Source organism: Tachyglossus aculeatus, chromosome 14 (assembly GCF_015852505.1).
Source record: "Tachyglossus aculeatus isolate mTacAcu1 chromosome 14, mTacAcu1.pri, whole genome shotgun sequence".
NCBI classification, from domain to species: Eukaryota; Metazoa; Chordata; class Mammalia; order Monotremata; family Tachyglossidae; genus Tachyglossus; species Tachyglossus aculeatus.
This window is the reverse complement of record NC_052079.1, coordinates 59529007-59549371: the sequence shown is the minus strand read 5'-3', so window position 1 is coordinate 59549371 and position 20365 is coordinate 59529007. Positions and strand designations below refer to the sequence as shown.

General features: G+C 54.0%; 1 protein-coding gene across 1 annotated transcript in view; it reads left to right on the top strand.

Annotated features, from left to right (window-relative positions):
• The first annotated feature begins 3229 nt into the window (after nt 1-3229).
• Nucleotides 3230-20365, top strand: part of SHANK3 (SH3 and multiple ankyrin repeat domains 3) — a 117042-nt gene continuing 99906 nt past the window's right edge. The window contains 10 exon segments of the mRNA XM_038756924.1: nt 3230-3515; nt 3517-3724; nt 5414-5617; nt 7142-7213; nt 10089-10197; nt 11346-11497; nt 13073-13240; nt 13347-13463; nt 13676-13753; nt 16725-16791. Coding sequence (XP_038612852.1) covers nt 3442-3515; nt 3517-3724; nt 5414-5617; nt 7142-7213; nt 10089-10197; nt 11346-11497; nt 13073-13240; nt 13347-13463; nt 13676-13753; nt 16725-16791 — 1249 coding nt within the window. The 5' untranslated portion in view covers nt 3230-3441.

Genomic DNA, 20365 nt, shown 5'->3' with positions numbered 1-20365 from the left:
ACATAAAGAAGGAGCCCTGGCATGTTTCTTGGCCTCCAGAGCTCTGCCTCACTCCTCTTGCAGGCCTTTCCCTGTTCCTGCAAACCGAGGAAAGGGAGGGGATGTGGTGGGTTGGAGCTCGGATCGCTCTTCGAGCCAAAGGAGGGAGCAGCCAATTATGGCGGGATGTGGGGGGAAGAGAGGATGAGGGAGGCTCGGCTCCGGGGGCCGGGGAGACTGGACTCGGGGGCTATGGAGGTTGCCTTTGACCTCTTTGGCACCTGGGATCCTGCCTTGCCCTATCATGACCCCTCCCTCTCCAACTTCCTGGCCCCTCTTGCTCCCAAGTCCCTCAAAGAAAACCCCTGCCTCTCCACCACGTGCCCGATTTCCCTGGGAGAGCGGAGCTCGGCGAGCTGGTCTCTCCGATCTCGAGAGGCTTCCGATGCAGGGGTGCGGGGCGGGTGGCTGTCCGGGAGGACGGGGGAGGGGGGAGGGGCCCTGGAGCCCAGGGCCACGGGGAAGGGGGTCGAGAGGAAGCCTGGAAACAGGGGGGAGGGAGGGAGGAGGAAGGGGGCGGGGGCCGCCCAAGCCCGGAGCCGATTCTTGGTGTCTCTCTGGTCTCACCCCTTCTCCTGCTCCCTTTCCTGCCCCCACATACCACGTTGCCACGGCAACGCCTAAAACTAACACTGACTCTGCTGGAGGCAGGAGTGCGGAGGAGCTTCCCCCCTCCTTCCCGGCCCCCCAATCTCCTGAACCCCTGTTGCTATGGTAACGGGGGCCAGCACCGCTGCCGGCTCCGCTGCACATGCCCTGCCCAGGTGAGGAGGCGGGCAAGGATGGGGGGCGGCAGTGGATTGTGCTGGGCCCCTGCTAGCCTGGGCCGCAGATGGGGAGTGGGAGGGAGGGGCAGGGGAGAAGGAAGGGGGTGTAGAGTCGTTGTGTCCCCCCCCCCCACGGCCACCCCACGCACACATGCACCCTTCACACTCACAGGTGTGAGGCCATGGGGACCTCTGGGGGGCGTGAGTGCTTGCAGAGGATGCCCAAGGGTGTGAATTCTGGGGCACTGGTGGGTGAGGGCCAGAGTGGAGCTGGGGCCGATACACTGCCAGGCCCCAGTGGGCAGGGGTCTGGCCCGGTTGGGCAGCCACAGAGCTCTGCTCAATTGGGTCCAGTTGAGTCTGGACAGTGTGCAGGGGCGGGGGGAGGATGAGACTTGGTCCCCTGGGGACTGGGGCACTGCGGCAGGGCTCCCCTGCCGGCGCGCTGCTTCCTGCACGGGCACTGCACAGTCAGCAAGGCCCAGCGGCTGCATCCCCTCCCCGCTGAAACTCACTGGGGAACTGAGAAGACCTCCAAGGTGAGCCAGGGCCCCACACCAGGGCACAGGGTGCCCGAACGGCCAGCCTGGAGCAGACTGGGAGCACCCAGTGGGACAGAGACTAAATCCAATCTGCATATACTCTATCTACCCCAGTGTTTAGTATAGTGCTCGGTGTGTAGTAAGTGCTTCACAAATCACTAAAAAAAACCCCAAAAAACAGGTTCCAGGGGTGAGCAGGCCTGGATCTCCCTCTTCTGTTGCACTGCCCCTGCCAGCCACACCTACACCACTCTCTGGGCAGAGCTGCTCTTTTCTGCCAGCTCCTGCGGGGGGTGTTTCTGCAGGCACTGGTGGTGTTTCTTCAAGTGATGAGCCAGACTCTTCTTCCCTGGCTCCCCTCCCTTGGGCTAACCGTGCCTGGGCCCAGCTCCGGGAGTGTAGATTCACTCTGGTGGGATCCAGAGCAGGCCAGACCATGTCCTCCACCAAAGTGAGTTACGGTCCTAAGGGCAGGATAGGTCTCACAGCAGGGCTGCTGGGAGCAGTATCCCTGCCCTCTGGCACCAACCCTGAGGATTGAGGGGGTGAGGCTGCAGGATAAATTGGGAGGAGAAGGGAACACAGTCCCCTCCCCATCCATCAACCTTAGCTCCCTTCCCTTCTCACCTCTCCCCCCCACCCCAACACACACCTGCCCAGCCAAGAGGAGAGGCAGGGATGGGTTGGGGGCGGGGGAGGGAGGTTCGTCTGTAAAGTAGGTGGGGAGGAAGACTTCCTGAGTAGATTTGGGGGTGGGCTGGGGAAGAGGAGGTGATGACCAACCTCGGCCCCGAGCCCAGACCCGGACCCCAGGGTCTGGCTGGGGAAAAAAACGGGCAAACTGTGCATTTGACAGGTTCCCGTGTCTGAGAGCCCCAGGCCCTGGCCCACCTCCGTGGGGCCTGGCCCAGCTCGTTGGGGCGGGAGTGTCCAGAAGAGGAAAGGTCTTGGAGCCCAGATAGGGAGGGGTGAAGTCTTCCAGAGAAGGAATTTGGGAGTCAGAATCCTCCCCCCCCCCCCCCCCCGCCCGTCAGCGGGAAGCGTGTTCCACCCCCACGTCTCTCCGTGTGCCGATGGAGCTCCGTACCTTTAACCGTTTCTTACCTGGGGGAACCCCAGGGTCCAGCTCTGCAACAGTGGGGCTGATTCCCCCCTACCCCCACCCCACCTCGACTCCAAAGCCGGCTCTGCCTGGCCTTGAGGGGGAGAGGGTCAGGGGAGGGGGAGGGGCCCGCACCGAGCTCCCCTCCCCTCCCTTCCTCTCCAAGGAAGATTCATTCTCGTTTCTTTTCCTTTCCTCCCCCGACCCCGTCCCTCCCGCTGCCTCTCCCCCCCCTCCCCGCTTCCCCCTCCCCGCTTCCCCCACCCCCTTTCCTACCCCCCTGCCTCCCCCGCTCCCTACCTCCCCCGTCCCCTAATTCCCCCCCTACCCCTGGCCCTCCCGCCCCCTCTCCTCTCCCCGCAGGGGGCTGATGGTCGCTGGCTGCTGAGGCGCTGAGCCCAACCACCCCCTCGTCCCCACCTCCAACTGCACACTCGCTCCCAACCCCTCGCCCCCGGGAGGAGCCTGGGCCCCGGGCAGGAGCCGCGGGCAGGAGCCGGGGCCCGGGGCCGGGGCAGGAGCCGGAGCCCGGAGCCCGGAGCCCAGAGCCCGGGGCCCGGGGCAGAAGCCGGAACCCGGAGCCCGGAGCCCGGAGCCCGGGGCAGGAGCCGGAGCCCGGAGCCAGGAGCCCGGAGCCAGGATCCCGGAGCCCGGGGCAGGAGCCAGGAGCCCGGAGCCCGGAGCCCGGAGCCCTGAGCCCGGGGCAGGAGCCCGGAGCCCGGAGCCCGGAGCCCGGAGCCCTGAGCCCGGGGCAGGAGCCCGGAGCCCGAGGCAGAAGCCGGAGCCCGGACGGAGCCCGGGGCAGGAGCCGGAGCCCGGACGGAGCCCGGGGCAGGAGCCGAAGTCCGGGTAGGAGCGGAGCCGGGGCAGGAGCCGCAGCCTGGGACAGGAGCCGGGGCAGGAGCCGGAGGCGGAGGAGGAGCAGCGGGCACCGAGGAGCGTAGCCGAGGGCGGAGGGATCCGAGCCTGCAGGGGGGCGGGGGATCCGAGCATGCCCGCCAGTCCATCCGCTGCCCAACATGAACCCCCAGAGCCGCCATCCCCCGCCCCCGGCCCGGCCCCCCAACCCCCTCCCGCGCTGCGCGACCAACGGAGTCCCGGCGGGGGGGGCGGGGCTGCGCGGGGAGCCCCCGTATGACACCATCCGGGCCCCCGGCCCCGGCCCCCGGCCCGGCCCCGGACCGCGGAACCCCTCCCCGGCGCCGCCCAGGATGGACGAGCTGGCCAGCAGCCTCATGGTCATCCGCGTCGGCATCCCGGACCTGCAGCAGACGGTGAGTCCCGGATCGGCTCGGCTCGGCTCGTCCCGGCTCGGCTCGGCTCGGCCCGGCCACCTGAGGGGGGCGGGGGGCGGGGGGGCGAGGGGCGGGGCGAGGGGGAGGAGCCATCCCCCCTGAGGGGCGGGGGCGTGCTCACAGACCCTTCCCCGCATCCCAGGGCTGAGGGGGGAGGGGCTGCAGGGTCTCCGGGGGCGGCCGGGGGACGCGGCAGGAAGCCAGGTCCCCTGGGGAAGGGGGCACGGTCGCAGACCCCTCGCCTCTCTTCGCACCCTGGGCGAGGGGCTGGCAGAGTTTCGCGGGGGCGGGGACGGGGGCGGGGGCGTGGTCACTGGGCTCCTATTTGGGGCCGGGGGTGAGGGCTCACAGGGCGAGGGACAGGCAAGGGCTCCCTTGGGCCGGGGGTTCGAGACCCCGGGCTGTGGGAGAGGGAACCGAGGTCTCAAAACCGGGACACGAAGCAGAGCGAGTCGGGGATCCGAGATTGGTGATGCGCTTGGTTGCGGCCCGGCAGAGTCGGGTTCGTGTTCGGTGAGGTGGCTTAGCCCGGGCCCCTACCCCTGTCCCTGTCTCTAGGTCTCTGACCCTGTCTCGACCCCGGATCCCTGTCCCGACCCCGGCCCCTGTCCTGACCTTCTCCACTGTCCCTGCACCAGGCCCCTGTCCTACCCCGGCTCTAGTCCTGGACCCCAGACCCAGGCCCCGCTCCATCATTCGACCCAGCCCCTGTCCTAGCCCTTGCCCCCATCCCCAGCCCTGTTCGGGTCCAAACCCCCTGCCCCAGCTCCTACCCTGCCCTGATCCCCAGTCCCTACCCCAGAGAGGGATAATACAGACACAGGGTCTACTGAATCCCCCGGTATGGAAAATAATAATAGTGGTAATAGATACAAGACAAACAGGTTCTACATAGGGCTCACAATCCAAGAAGGAGGGAGAACGGGTATTAAATCCCCATTTTGCGGATAAGGGAACTGAGGCATGGAGAAGTGAGGTGACTTGCTCAAAAGTCACACAGCAGGCAATTGGTGAAGCTGGAATTTGAACCCAGGTCCTCTGACTCACCAAAACCCCTGATTCCTCAACAAAAGGGACCAACAATCAATCAATAAGAAGCAGCTTGGCCTAGGGGAAAGAGCCAGGGCCTGGAAGTCAGGTTCTAATCCCGGTCCTGCCACTTGACTCTGTGTGACCTTGGGCAAATCACCTAACTTCTCTGTGCCTCAGTTACCTCATCTCTAAAATGGGGATTAAATCCTATTCCCTCCTATTTAGACTGTGAGCCCCATATGGGACAGAGACTGTGTCCAACCAGATTAGCGTGTACCTATTCCAGCACTTAGAACAGGGTTGGTCACATAATAAACACTTAAAGAGTACCATAATTATAATAGGAATATTATTATTAATAATAATAATGAAAATAAAATCAGTCAACCAATGACTGAAGAGGGAGAATGGCCCCTTTCTGCCCTCTTCTTCCTCCACTACATTGCCCCTCATCTCGCCCTGCCTCAAGCCAGTACTCCCCCTGCCCAACTGGACACTACCCTGTACTTAGTCCTGCTCCCATCCCTCGGACCAGCCGAACTGACACCAGGCAGCCAGAGCCTGAGGGTGTGTGGGGGCGGGAGGGGCGGGGGGGCGGTCTGGGGCAGGTGGGCTCAGATGCTCCTCCACTTTCAGAAATGCCTGCGCCTGAACCCCGATGCCCCGGTCTGGGTGTCCAAGCAGCGGGTGCTCTGCACTCTCAACCACCGGCTCCAGGACGTGCTCAACTATGGCCTCTTCCAGCCGGCATTCAATGGCCGTGCCGGCAAGTTCCTGGATGAGGAGAGGCTGCTCCGGGAATACCCGCCCAACCTGGACACGCCTCTGCCGTACCTGGAGGTAGGGGAGGGGGCATGGGAGGGTTCCGATGGGGCCGTGAGGGGGCCCGGCAACAGGGCAGCTCCATGGACAGGACTTGGGGAAGGACCAGGCCCAGAGGCCAGGACTCCAGAAAAGCTGAGCCTCCAGGGAAGAGACACTGGCCTGCTGCCCGGATTGTCTCTGTCCAGAAACGCTCTGGGCATGTTACTCCCCTCCTCAAAAATCTCCAGTGGCTACCAATCAATCTGCACATCAGGCAGAAACTCCTCACCCTCGGCTTCAAGGCTCTCCATCACCTCGTCCCCTCCTACCTCACCTCCCTTCTCTCCTTCTACAGCCCAGCCCGCACCCTCCGCTCCTCTGCCGCTAATCTCCTCACCGTACCTCGTTCTCGCCTGTCCCGCCATCGACCCCCAGCCCACGTCATCCCCCGGGCCTGGAATGCCCTCCCTCTGCCCACCCGCCAAGCTAGCTCTCTTCCTCCCTTCAAGGCCTTACTGAGAGCTCACCTCCTCCAGGATGCCTTCCCAGACTGAGCCCCTTCCTTCCTCTTCCCCTCGCCCCCCTCTCCATCCCCCCATCTTACCTCCTTCCCTTCCCCACAGCACCTGTATATATGTATATATGTTTGCACATATTTATTACTCTATTTATTTATTTATTTATTTATTTTACTTGTACATATCTATTCTATTTATTTTATTTTGTTAGTATGTTTGGTTTTGTTCTCTGTCTCCCCCTTTTAGACTGTGAGCCCTGTGTTGGGTAGGGACTGTCTCTATATGTTGCCAACTTGTAGTTCCCAAGCGCTTAGTACAGTGCTCTGCACACAGTAAGCGCTCAATAAATACAATTGATGATGATGATGATGATGATGAAAACATATGAAATCACACCAATGACAGAATCATTCACAATTTGCCGCTGATTTAAGAGTGTGGGCCAGAGTGTTGCAGAGAGGAGCCATTTTAGGACATAGTCAGGGAGGGACCCGATTAGGGTGTAGGCAGGGAGGGCTTAGTACAGTGCTCTGCACACAGTAAGGGCTCAATATATATGATTGAATGAATGAGGGGCAAGGGAAGAGAAGGCCCCATGTAGGAGAGGCCGGGGCAGGGCATGGACAGTGAAGGCCCAGGAGCAGGGCGTGGACATGGAGGGGTTTGGGCAGAGAAGGCCCGGGACAGGGGTTGGACTAGGAGAGGTTGGGGCAGAACGTGGACCGTGAGGGCCTGGGACAGGGCAAGAGCAGTGGGGGCCCGGGGCAGGGCATGGGCAAGGAGAGCCCAGGGCAAGGCATGGACATGGGTTGTGTATTTAAGGTATGAGAAGCTCAGGGTGCACAGGGGGAAGAGGAAATTAAAATGAAATAAGGGGCAGAGTTGTGCAGTGAGAGATCGGGGGCTGGACTGTGACAGAGGAGTGAGCAGAACTGGGTCGGGGCGGGGTGTGTAACATGGAAGTTGGGGAAATGGAGGAGTTTGGAATATTTGGGGCTTGCTCCCTCAGTGACATACCCACGCTTTTTCTTCCTCTGGACAGTTTCGTTACAAAAGGCGCATCTACGCTCAGAGCCTGCTTGATGACAAGCAGTTCGCCAAGCTGCACACGAAGGTGAGACCAGGGCCGGGCGTAGGGGTGAGGGACAGGCCTGGGAGAGGATCTCAGGAATGAATGCCCCTTCCCGAGGGTCGGGAATTAGGGATGCAGAGGGCAGTGTGGCCGACACACGGCCCACAAGCCCTTGCTCAGACCCCTCTACTCTTCACGGGGGCCCAGAAGGGGCCCTTCCTGCCATCCCAACACAGCAAGGGAAGTGTGTGCAGCTGTTCATTTCCCTCTCTCCTCTCATTCCCTTTTGGATGGTGGGGCCCCAGGATGACCTCCATCCAGGAAAGCCAAATCCCGATCCAGTCTTCCCAGGGTTCTGTTTGGCAAGATGAGATGTACTGGAGCATGAGCTCCATGAGAGCAGTGATCATGTGTCTTACTGCTGTAGTAATAGGATTTATTGAGTACTTACGGAGTGCTCCACACTCACTCACTGAGTGTGGAGCACTGTACTCAAGTGCTGGGAAAGAGTACACAGGTGGGAGTTTGCTACTACCCCTGCCCCTCAGAGGGCTCAATACAAAAAGAAATCAAATCCCAGCTCCGCCAATTGTCAGCTGTGTGACTTTGGGCAAGTCACTTAACTTCTCTGGGCCTCAGTTAACTCATCTGCAAAATGGGGATTAAGACTGTGAGCCCCCGGTGGGACAACATGATCACCTTGTAACCTCCCCAGCACTTAGAACAGTGCTTTGCACATAGTAAGTGCTTAATAAATGCCATTATTATTATTATTATTATTATTACAGCGCTTTGCACTCAGTAGGCATGTAGTAATACCACTGATGGAGCGACTGGGAGGTCTTCCAGGGTCTGCCAACAGGGGAGCACTGAGCTGGACAGTGCCCCACCCTGAACCCTTGGAGAGGCAGAAGAGGGAAAGTGTGGAGAGTTGGGAAGGGAGGAGAGGGGAATCCTCAGAGTCCCCTAAAATTTGTTGATCTGGGCAGGATGTGTGCTAGGTGGCTCCTTTTGATCGGCTTTGGCCCAGCAGCCCAGGACAGGAAGTGATCAAAAGATTAGGTGGGCCAATGGTAGGACTTTTCCCAGGTGGTCCTGGCCAGGCCTCTCTGTCTCCCGGCAGGCTAGCCCTTCCCCCAGTCCACACAGTGGAGATCTGTCCTGGGCTGTTACCCCTGGAAGAAGAAAGCACAGTCCCCTTGCTCCACCCCTCCTCTACTGCCCTGCTGTATCTGATCTGTCACAGTGGGGCATAGGTCAAGCCCAACATCCATTCCCTCCTGCTGCTGTTCCCTTGGTGACTACCCCCTTGGTGAAGAAGAGGAGCAAGAACCCCTCCCTCCCTGGGTCTGAACATTGACCAGCAGGAGCCAATCAGCCCCTGTCAGCCTTCTCTTCCCCAGGCTCCCCTCCCCATTCCAACCCTTCCCACCTCCACTCTTTGACGATCCCTCCAGCCCTTCCCTCTCCTTTAGCTGACCCGGTTTCCATTTCCAGAGACTTGGGTCCAAGCTCCTCTCCTCTCTGATCTCCTTCCAGAAGGGCTCAGGGGCCCTCCCTAAGGAGATCTGACCCATTTTGATCTGTTTGGCAAAAGAAAAGCAGGGTTGGGAGGGGAGAGAAGAAGGGATGTTATGGGGAAAAAGAGGGATCCCTCCTCACCTACCTCTGAAAAGCAGACACCTGCCTGCCCCTGCATTCTGGATCTCAGAATTACAGAGAAATTCCCTCAGTCTCAAGAGGGGCTGGGGTCCACTGGGAGCGGTGATCACATCTATTAACAACTGTTATTCTCCCAACCACACAGTACAATGCTCTGCACAGAGTAAGGGCTCAATAGATGGTACTGACTGACAAGTAGACATGATCCCTGCTCTCAAAGAGTTCATAATTTAGCAGGGCTAACAGCAGGGGTGGTAGGAAAAAAGAGTAGGGGATATGCACACATACATTAGTGCTTGACTAATAGGGTACGTGAGTTATATGTTTAAGTTTTACAGAAAGTGTTTCAGAATTTAGATGGCACAAAAGTGCTCCAGGAACAGTTGGGAAGATGTAAACTGGGGTGATTAGAAATGATTTGGGGAAGACCCTCTGGAGCAGGTATGATTTCAGAAGGCCTTTGAAGATGGGGAGAGCCGTGCTCTGTCCCCTAGAAGAGGAGAATGTTCCAGCCAGGGTAGAGGTTGTGAACAAGAAGTTGGCACCAGGAGAGATGAGAACGAGGCACAGTGAGAAAGTTGGCTTGATGGGAATGAAGAGTGCAAGCTGGAGTGTAGTGGGAGAGAAGGAAGGATGAGTAGCTTGGAGAGGAGTTTCTGTGTGATCTGGAGAGGAACTGCAACTTTTGGAGGATTTTGAGGAGTGGTAAGATGTCCCCAGAATGACATTTTAGAAAAATGACTGAGTGAGGTATGGATCACAGAGGGGAGAGGCTGGAGGTAGGGAGAACAGGGGAAGAGGGGGATACAAGGAGACTTGGCACTTCGTGTTAGGGCCCAAGACAAGGGATTCTCCTTAAGTGTGTGAGGGGCAAGGAGGAGAGAGACTGTGGACACTACTATCATCCTGAGGGGTAGAGGACCTGGGTGGGGGCAGGGGCAAAGCCATCCCTCTGGAAGCTGAATTGGGGATCACCCTCGCTCCCCTACTTTGGAACCCCACTTCTCACAGAGCACCAACATCTGTCGAGTTCAGAGTGAGGTGGGGTTGGGAGGAAGGGGTAGAATTACAACTCCAGCAAATCATTCTGCCCCTGGCCAAAGCTCTTTTCCTGCTCATAAACAAGTGAGGAACTACACCCCCATCAGCGAGGGTGAATCTTGCCCCAGGAGGGCACCAGAGGTCCCCCTTCCACTCCAGGGTTGGGCTAAGGAGGCAGAAAGAGTGGGCCATGGGGTCGGTCCAACTTTGGCAGGCGAATCTGAAGAAGTTTATGGAGTATGTGCAGCTGCGCAGCGTGGACAAAGTCAGCCGGTTGCTGGACAAGGGGCTGGATCCCAATTTCCAAGACCCTGACACAGGAGGTGAGTAGGCCTTGGCACTGGCAGGGCTGAGGGAGCTGCTGTAGGGGCTGGAGTCAGGGAGGGCAAGGGGTGGGCACAGGGATGAGAGGGGGACTGGGTTGTCCGTCATGTGGGAATGAGCAGGCTGCAGAGCCCACTATTCCCTCCAGACCGGAATTCCTCCTGCCTCGCCTAGCCCAAGGGAACATTTTCTTCTCTTTTTTTTTGGATTATTTATGGTATTTGTAAAGCACTTACTATGTGCCAGACTCTGTACTAAGCTCTGGGGTAGATACAAGCTATTCAGTTTAGATACAGTCAGCATCCCACAGTGTCTCACAATATTAATCCCCATTTTACAGTTGAGGCAACTAAGGAACAGAGCAGTTAAGTGACTTGCTCAAGATCACACAGCAGGCAAATGGCAGAGCTGGGGTTAGAACCTAGGTCCTTCTGACTCCCAGGCACTGCTCTATCCACTGCCTGGTTCTAGTCCCTACCTCTGCTCTGGGCCCTGGCCTCCAGCCTCTTGAGCTCACACTGGACTCCTCTACCTCACCCCGCCGATCCTGCCCTCAGGTCCCAGAGGTCCACTGAGCCCCAGCCAATCCCATGTACTTTGTCTTGATTTCCTCTACCTATCCTCCCCTCTGCATCATCTGTGCACTTGGCAGTATACCTCTTAAGCACCTCAATACTCACTCCAGCCCAATGGCACTTATGTCCATGTTCTTATCTGCTACCATTTTCCCTTGTCTGTTCTCCTTGTGGGCAGGAATCATGTCTTCCAACTCTGTAGTAATGTATTCACGTGACCTAGTGGAAAGAGCACAGGCCTGGGAGTCAGAAGGCCATGGGTTCTAATTCTGGCTCCCCCGCTTGTCTGCTTTGTGACCTTGGGCAAGTCATTTCACTTCTCTGTGCCTTAGTTCCCTCATCTAAAATGGGGATTAGGACTGTGAACCCAAATGTGGCACAGGGACTGTGCCCAATCCAATTATCTTGTATCTATTCCAACACTTAGAACAGTGCCTGGATATTAGTAAGCATTTAACAAATACTATAATTATTGTTACTATTGTTATTCCTCTTCCAAACTCTTAGTACAGTGCTCTGCCCTCAGCAAGGACTCAATAAATAACACTGATGGATTGGTTGATTGATTGCAGAGTGTCCTCTGACGCTGGCCGCTCAGCTGCCGAACGGTGCAGAGCTGCTGAAGCTGCTGAAAAATGGGGGGGCTCACCTCGACTTCCGCACCCGGGAGGGTCTCACTGCCCTACACGTGGCCATCCGCTGCCGCAATCATGTGACGCTGCAGGTGAGTCCCAGGTGTCTAGGAGCCAGTGAGGAGAGGCTGAAGAGGACAAGGAGCTAGGGGCAGCGGCAGGGAGAAGAGGAGGGGAGATCCAAAACAAAACTCCTCAGATTCCCACCTGAACCCTGTCCTCCACCTAACTTTCCCATTACTGTAGACAGCACTACCATCCTCCCTGTTTCACAAGCCCGTTTTCTGGCTGTTATCCTCGACTCATCTCTCTCTTTCAACCCACATATTCGATCTGTTACAAAATGCTGTCAGTTCAACCTTTCCGTCGCTAAAATCTGCCCTTTCCTCTCCTTCCAAACAAACTGTTATAACGGTAAGCCAAGCACTTATATTTATATTCATGCCTGTTGCCCTTTCTAGACTGTAAGCTTATTGTGGGCAGGGAATGTGTCTGTTTGTTGTTGTTTTGTACTCTCCCAAGTGCTTAGTACAGTGCTCTGCACACGTGTTCAATAAATACGATTGACTGACTTATCCAATCCCTCCTTGATTACTGCATCAACCTCCTTCCTGACCTTCCTGCCTCCTGTCTCTCCCCACACCAGTTGATACTTCACTCTACTGCCAGGATCATTTTTCTACAGAAATGTTAGGTCCATGTTTCCCCCCTCCTCAAGACCCTCCAGTGGTTGCCCATCCCTCTCCACATCAAACAGAAACTCTTTACCTTCAGCTTTAAAGCACTCAATCAATCACCTAGCCCCCGCCTACCCTACCTCCCTGATTTCCTACTACAACCCAAACCACACACTTTGCTCCTTTAATGCCAACCTACTCACTGTACCTCGATCTCATCTGTCTTGCCACCAGCCTCTTATCCACATCCTGCCTCTGGTCAGGAATGCCCTCCCTCTTCATATCTGATAATCACTCTCCCCACCTTCAAAGCCTTATTAAAAATACATCTCCTCCAAGAGGCCTTCCCTGACTAAGCCCTCATTTCTTCTTCCACTTCCTTCTTAATTGCAGGTACACTTTGATTTTCACCCTTTATTCACCCATTCCTCAGCCCCATGACACTTTTGTCCTTATCCATAATTTATTGAATTATATTATCTGTCTCCAACTCTAGACTGTAAGCTTATTGTGGGCAGGGAACAAGTCTACCAACTTTCTTGTACTCTCCCAATTACTTAGTACTGGATTCTGCAAACAATAAGCGCTCAGTAATACAATTGGCTGATAGATTGATTGATTGATTGAGGAGGAAGAAGAGGTAAGGGAAGAGGGGGAGAGAGAAGAGAGGGAAGAGCATATAGGAAAGGAAGGGAGAGGAGGGAAAAGAGAAGAGGAGGGGAAAGAGAAGAGGAGGAAAGAGTAGAGGGGTGTGGGGACAGAAGAGAGGAAGGGGAAGGGAGAGTAGGGAAGGAGGAAGGAAAGAGAAAGAGGAGGGGCAGAGGAGAGGGAAGAGGAGGAAAGAGCAGAGGAGGAAAGGGAAGGGGGGCAGGCAAGAGGAGGGCAGGACAAGGAAGATGAGGGGAGAGGGCAGAAAGGATGAGATAGAGATCCAGAGGGCTTGGGTGCGGTGGGACTATAAGGCAAACATAACACTGACCCACTCCACAGACTCTCCTAGACTTGGGTGCCTCCCCAGACTACAAGGACAGCCGGGGGCTGAGCCCCCTGTACCACAGTGCCATGGTTGGGGGTGACCCCTACTGCTGTGAGCTGCTCCTGCACGACTACGCACAGCTGGGCTGTGTGGACGAGAATGGCTGGCAGGAGATCCACCAGGCAAGGAGCATGGGAAAGGGTGGCAGAGGTGGGTAGGAAGTCTGGGGTCCCCAGGGGGTCTCCTCCCCAGGTTGCATCGATGAAGCCCATCTTCCCGCTCCCCCAGGCCTGCCGCTATGGCCACGTCCAGCACCTGGAGCACCTTCTGTTCTATGGGGCCGACATGCAGGCCCAGAATGCCTCAGGGAACACTGCACTGCACATCTGTGCCCTCTACAATCAGGTTAGAGCCGGGGGGAAAGCATATTGTGGGTGGAGCGGGGTCTCCTCTCCCCTCTCCCCTCCACTCCTTTTCCCCTTCCCCTTTTCCCTTCTTCTCTCCTTTCCCCCTTCCCCTGTTCTCTCCTTTCCCCTCCCTACTGCCCTGCCCTCTACCTTCCTTTTCCTGGGTCCTTCCCTCATCCTTAAACCTCATGTTGACCACCCCCACCCCAGGAGAGCTGTGCCCGGGTGCTCCTCTTCCGCGGAGCCAACAAAGACGTTCGCAACTCCAACAGCCAAACTGCCTTCCAGGTATGGCACTGGGAGGGCTGCGATGGGCCAGGAGGGCCTGTAGGGAGGTGGTAGAGTTGGGTTGGGAGGCAAGGGGTCACAGAGGTTAGGGGCCAGGCCACGCCTACCATAACCGTCACCACCGCCAACACCTTCACCACCAACACCACAACCATCACCACCTCTACCACCACAACCACCACCTCCTTCATCACCATACCATCTCACTATTACAGGCTCCTCCCCTGTCTCTGCTTCCATCACCTTAACTGTTACCACTCCACCAAAAATCACCACCTCCATCACAACTATTATCTCCATCATAATCACCACCACCTCCACCACCAACAACCCATAAAGAAGCAGTGTGGCTCAGTGGAAAGAGCATGGGCTTGGGAGTCAGAGGTCATGGGGTCAAAGCCCGGCTCCACCACTTCAATCAATCAATCAATCATATTTATTGAGTGCTTACTGTGTGCACAGCACTGTACTGAGCACTTGGGAAGCACAAGTTGGCAACATGTAGAGACGGTTCCTACTCAACAGTGGGCTCACAGTCTAGAAGGGGGAGACATAGAACAAAACAAAACGTATTAACAAAATAAAATAAATAGAATAGATATGTTCAAGTAAAATAAATAAATAAGTAGAGTAATCAGCTGTGTGACTTTGGGCAAGTCACTTCACTTCTCTGGGCCTCAGTTACCTTATCTGTAAAATGGGGATGAAGACTGTGAGCCCCCCGTGGGACAACCTGATCACCTTGTAACCTCCCTAGCGCTTAGAACAGTGCTTTGCACACAGTAAGCGCTTAATAAATGCTATCATTATTATTACCACCTGAACCTCCACCTCCACCACCATAAGGGTCTCTATCTCCACCACCGCCTCCTCTACCACCACCATAACCTCCACCTTCCACAGCCACCACTATAACCATCACCACCTCCACTTACAATTACCACCAGAACAGTAATCACTTCCACCTCCACTGTAAGCACAAGTACTTCCATTCCCTCCACACCCACTAAAACCATCACCCCCTCCATCATCATCATCATCATAATTAAGAAGCAGCATGGCTCAGTGGAAAGAGCATGGGTCTGGGAGTCAGAGGAACTGGGTTAATTAATTAATTATCGTATTTGTTAAGCACTTTCTATGTGCCAAGCACTAATCTAAGCACTGAGGTAGATACAAGGTAATCAGGTTGTCCCACATGGGGCTCACAGTCTTAATCACCATTTTACAGATGAGGAAATTGAGGCACAGAGAAGTTAAGTGGCTTGCCCAAGGTCACATAGCAGACAGGTGGCAGAGCTGGGATTCTAAACCCAGCTCCGACACCTTCTGCTGGGTGACCTTGGGCAAGTTACTTCACTTCTCTGTGCCTCAGTTATCTCATTTGAAAAATAGGGACCAAATCCTCTTCCCTTCAACTTAGACTGGAAACCCCATGTGGGACAGGGACGGTGTCCAACTTGGTTCTCTTGTATCTGTCCCAGTGCCTGGCACACAGTGAACACTTAACCAGTACCATTAAAAAAATCACCATCATCATAACCATCCCCTCCTCCCACTGCCACTATCATAACCATCACCACCTCCACAATCACCACCATAATCATAGCAACTTCTACCACCATAAATATACCTACCTCAGCCCCTTCCACCACAACCATGACCATGACCATCTCCATCACCATCTATGCCACCGCCTTAACTACCTCCACCATCATCCCACCACCACCATAACAAAACCCTCCTCCATGACCCCCATAATTAACAATACCCCCATCACCACCTCTGCCACCACCATAAACATAACTACTTCAATCCCCTCCATGATAATAATAATAATAATAATGATGGCATTCATTAAGTGCTTACTATATGCAAAGCACTGTTCTAAGCGTTTATAACCATAAGCTTATAACCATTACCTTATAAGCTTAAAAGCTTATATATGTTATATATTTATATAACTTATATATAACATATATATATATATGTTATATAAGTTATAACCTTATAACCTTATAACCATAACCACGATTCATTCATTCAATCATATTTATTGAGTGCTTACTGTGTGCAGAGCACTGTACTAAGCTCTTGGGAAGTACAAGTCGGCAACATATAGAGACGGTCCCTACCCAACTGCGGGCTCACAGTCTCATAACCATCACCACCTTCACCACCACCATAACCACTTCCACCACCACCATAACCATAAACAACTTCACCTCCATCATAAATGTAACTACCATAATTCCCATCCCCCAACATTACCATCACTACCTCCACCACCATAATCAAAACCCACCTCCATTACCACCTTAACTGTCATTACTTCTATCACATACACTATCATAATCATTACCACCTCCACCACCACCACCACCATCATAACCATCACCACCTCCATCCCCACCTCCACCACCACCACCACCAGCATAACCATCACCACCTCCACCACCACCACCATAACCATCACCACCTCCACCACCACCACCATAACCATAAACAACTCCAACACCATCAGCAGAAGCACCTCCATCACCACCACCACCACCTTCACTATCCCAATTTAACTGGTGCCACCTTTGAGCAATACTCAGTCTGCAGCCCAATTTTCTTCCATCTGTTTTCTAGGGACCTTTCCCCAAGGCCTCCTGGCTGTAGTTTCAGAAAGAGTAGGGCCCAAAAGTACCAAAGGCCCCTGGTCCTGGTTTGGGAGCAAAATTGGCCTCACTGCACTTTGTCTCTCCAATCCTCTCCCTCTCTTGTGGGGGGTCCTGAGGCACAGCCAAGCACAACTAGGCATGGCCCGCTGTAGTTCTGATTAACTGGGCTCTGCTGTTGGTCTAAGGTTTGTTTACCACTAATGCCCTTCCGGTTTTCCTTTCCAAACGACCTCCCCTTCTCTCTGGCCCTTCTGCCTCCCCCCCTCTGTCCCCTGCCTTGGTCTGTTCATCCCTTCTCTTTCCAGGTGGCCATCATTGCTGGCAATTTTGAACTGGCTGAAATCATCAAAACACATAAGGAAGCCGATGTTGGTGAGTGGCCTGCCCATTCCCTCCTTGCTCTTCCACCCTGACTCACTCTCTCGATCAATTGATCGATGGTATCTATTGAGTGCTTACTGTACGCTGGCTCCCAGACTACCAGAGGGTGTGAGGTGGGGGCCAGTGGACAGGGAGATGGAGATGAGAGCTCCAAGGTGGGTGTCGGTCCAGGCAGCTCTTGAGTTCCACAGTCTTCCCTTCTCCAGCTTCACCTGCTCTGGAGGCAGCCGAGGTCTCCTGAGTGACCCTGTGTTGACCCTTAATCTTTGTCTGCCTCTATGCTCCTAGCCTACGGAGAGGAGCATACTTGATCCTTTCATTCCTGAAAGGGTAGGGCTGGAAAGGGAGGGAAATACCCTGTCTATCAGTGGTTAGGGTGGGAGCAGGATGCCCTAATCACCAGGGGCTGGGGAGAGAGGAAAGTATCTAGGCCACCAGTGGTTCGCAAGTCAGTGTGATTGGTTACCCAAGGTGGTCAGTGGTAATATTATTCACTACTCTGCTTGCTGCACCAGTAATGCTACCATTGACTAACAGGACTGTCCCATTAGGTAACCATTATCAAAGGGACCATAAGCAAGGATTAATAGCTCGATGTGAGCAGGGAATGTGTCTGTTCATAGTTACAGTGTACTCTCCCAAGTGCTTATTTCAGTGCTCTGCACACAGTAAGCGCTCATAAATTCGACTGAGCGATTGAATGAAAAGCCCCACTGGACCCACTGACATGCCAAGGGAGACCATCCCAGCATATCTGGTACAGCAAAGGCTTATGCCTTTAATAGCCAAAAAAAATCCACACTCCCAAATGTTTTCCAGATTCTTCCCCTTAGTTTCCAGTCCACCAAAGGAAGCTTCTCCTTCCTTTTAGAGATAGTATTCAAGAACAATAGGTAATCTCTTCTCAAAGAAAATTTCTTCCGGAATCAATCAATCAATCAGTGATACTTATGGAGAGCTTATTGGGTGCGGAGAATAATAATAACAATAATTGTGGATATAATAATAATTGTTAAGCGCTTACTAGGTGCCAGGCACTGTACTAAGTGCTGGGGAAAATACAAACAAATCAGGTTGGACACAGTCTTTGTCCCATGAGTGGCTCACAATCTCAATCTCCATTTTATGGATCAGGTAACTGAGGCCCAGAGAAGTTAAGTAACTTTCCCACGATCACACATCAGATAAGTGGCAGAGCCAGAATTAGAACTCATGACCTTGACTCCCAGGCCTGTGCTCTATCCAGTACACCCTGTTGCTTCTCACTATGCTATACTGCTTCTCCTAAGTGCTTGGTAGAGACAGTTCAACAGAGTTTCTAGACATCAATCAATCAATCATATTTATTGAGCACTTACTATATGCAGAGCACTGTACTAAGTTCTTGGGAGAGTACAATACAACAGAATTCACAGATACGCTTCTTGTCCATAACGAGCTTTCAGTCTAGCGGGGGAGAGAGACTTTAAAATAAATTATGGATATATACATAAGTGCTGTGGGGCTGAAAGTAGGGTGGCTATCACCATGACCTAGTGGATGGAGCATGGTCCTGGGAGTCAGAAGGATGGGGTTCTAATCCTGGCTCCACCACTTGTCTGCTGTGTGGCCTTGGGCAAGTTGCTTCACTTCTTTGTGCCTCAGTTGCCACATCTATATAATGGGAATTAAGACTGTGACCCCTATGTGAGACAGGGACTGTGTTCAACCTAATTATCTTGTATCTACTCCAACATTTAGTACACTGCCAGGAACATAGTAAGCACTTAATAATAACACTACTATTATTGTTATTATTATTAATAATAATATTGATGATAAAAATATCAAGTACCTAAAGGATACAGATGCAAGCGCAGGGGTGATGCAGAAGGGAGAGTTAATAGGAGAGATGAGGGCTTAATTGGAGAAGGCCTTTTGAAGGAAATGTGATTTTAATAAGGCCTTGATGGTGGGGAGAGTGGTGGTCTGTTGGATATGAAGGGGGAAGGAGTTCCAGGACAGAGGGAGGGCATAAGCGAGGGGTCAGCGGTGAGGTAGACAAGACTGAAACACAGTGAGTAGGTTGGCTTTAGAGGAGTGAAGTGTGTGGGCTGGGTTGTAGTAGGAGAGAAGCAAGGTAAGATGTGGGGACAAGCTGATTGGGTGCTTTAAACCTGATTATAAGAAGTTTCCATGTGATGCAGAGGTGGATGAGCAACCACTGGAGGTTCTTGAGGTGAGGGAAAACATGGACTGAACTATTTTAGGACAACAATCTGGGCAGCAAAGTGAAGTAAGGACTGGAGTGGGGAGAGGCAGGAGGCAGGTAGGTCAGAGAAGCGGTGGATGCAGGAGTCAAGGTGGGATTTAAGTTCTTGGAATCTCTTTTCAAAGGAAACTCCTCTCCTGAAGATGTAAACCAGACCGATTCCTCCTTTTTGGTTGATAATATGGAAGAACATTTTCCTAGGGAGATCTTTGTTTTGATGCTAGTGTAAGTGAACCTTCTCCCTGAGCTATTCCAGAGATCATTAGTGGTTTTTATTGAGCACTTACTATGTGTAAAGCACGGTCCTAAACACTTAGGAGTATACTCTACAACAGAGTAGGTAGACGCATTCCCTGCGATGCTTGGATTTTCCGCCCTGGGCTGATGCAGGCTCAGTGTGGGTATCTTGCTGCTATTATTCTGCAGCTGGCACGTTGCATGCCCTGTGGCCCCCTGAATTCTCGGTAACAGAAGAGAACAGGGAATCCAGACCCAGAACAGTGCTCATCTGGGGGTGGAGGAGGAGGAGGAGACAGAGTAGAACACAGCTAGGCCCTTGGAGCTGGCTCCTACCTCTTTCCCAACTCCTCCCTTCTCCTTCTCCTATCACCCTCTCCTATCCCTCCCCAAACAGTCCATCCTCCTAGTTCCGGGAAGGAAGGTCAGTGGGACGGTGGGATGGAGCAGCATTATGAGAGCTAAACTACCAAGTGTCCCAGCATCACCATGGTAATCTAAGTGAGGATCAGCTGCAGGGACTGGCAGTGAGGGGAAGGGACAGAGGGCAGTGAGAGACCCCAGATCCCATCTTGTCACTTTTCAGGGTTCCAAATCCAGTAGCTTCTTCCCACAGGATGGAGCCCAGGGATCCTAGAGGCCCTCCTCCTACCAAAATCTAAAAGGCTGAGACTTCTAAGGGGTCCGGGTGGGCTTGGGGACAAGCGATTATGAGGGGATGAGTTTAGATGTTGCGTCGTTGAGGGTTAGGGGAGAAGTGAGACATTGAAAGGATTCATGGGATTAATAGGGAAATTCTTTGAGAAGCCTCGGGTTTAGGGCTGGAGGTGGCAAGAGGGATTTGGGGGTGAGAAGGGTTTGGGGATGATGAGGTTAGAACTTGTTGGGGCCATGTAGTTGGAATTCTAGTGGAGAAGATAGAAAAGGCCAGAGTTGGGAAGCCAGATGAAAAGCAACATGGCCTAGTGGAAAGAGTGTGGACCTTGGAGTCAGAGAACCTGGTTTCTAATCCCAGCTCTGCCCCCTGTCTGCTGTGTGACCTTGGGCAAATCACTCAACTTCTTGGCACCTGTTACC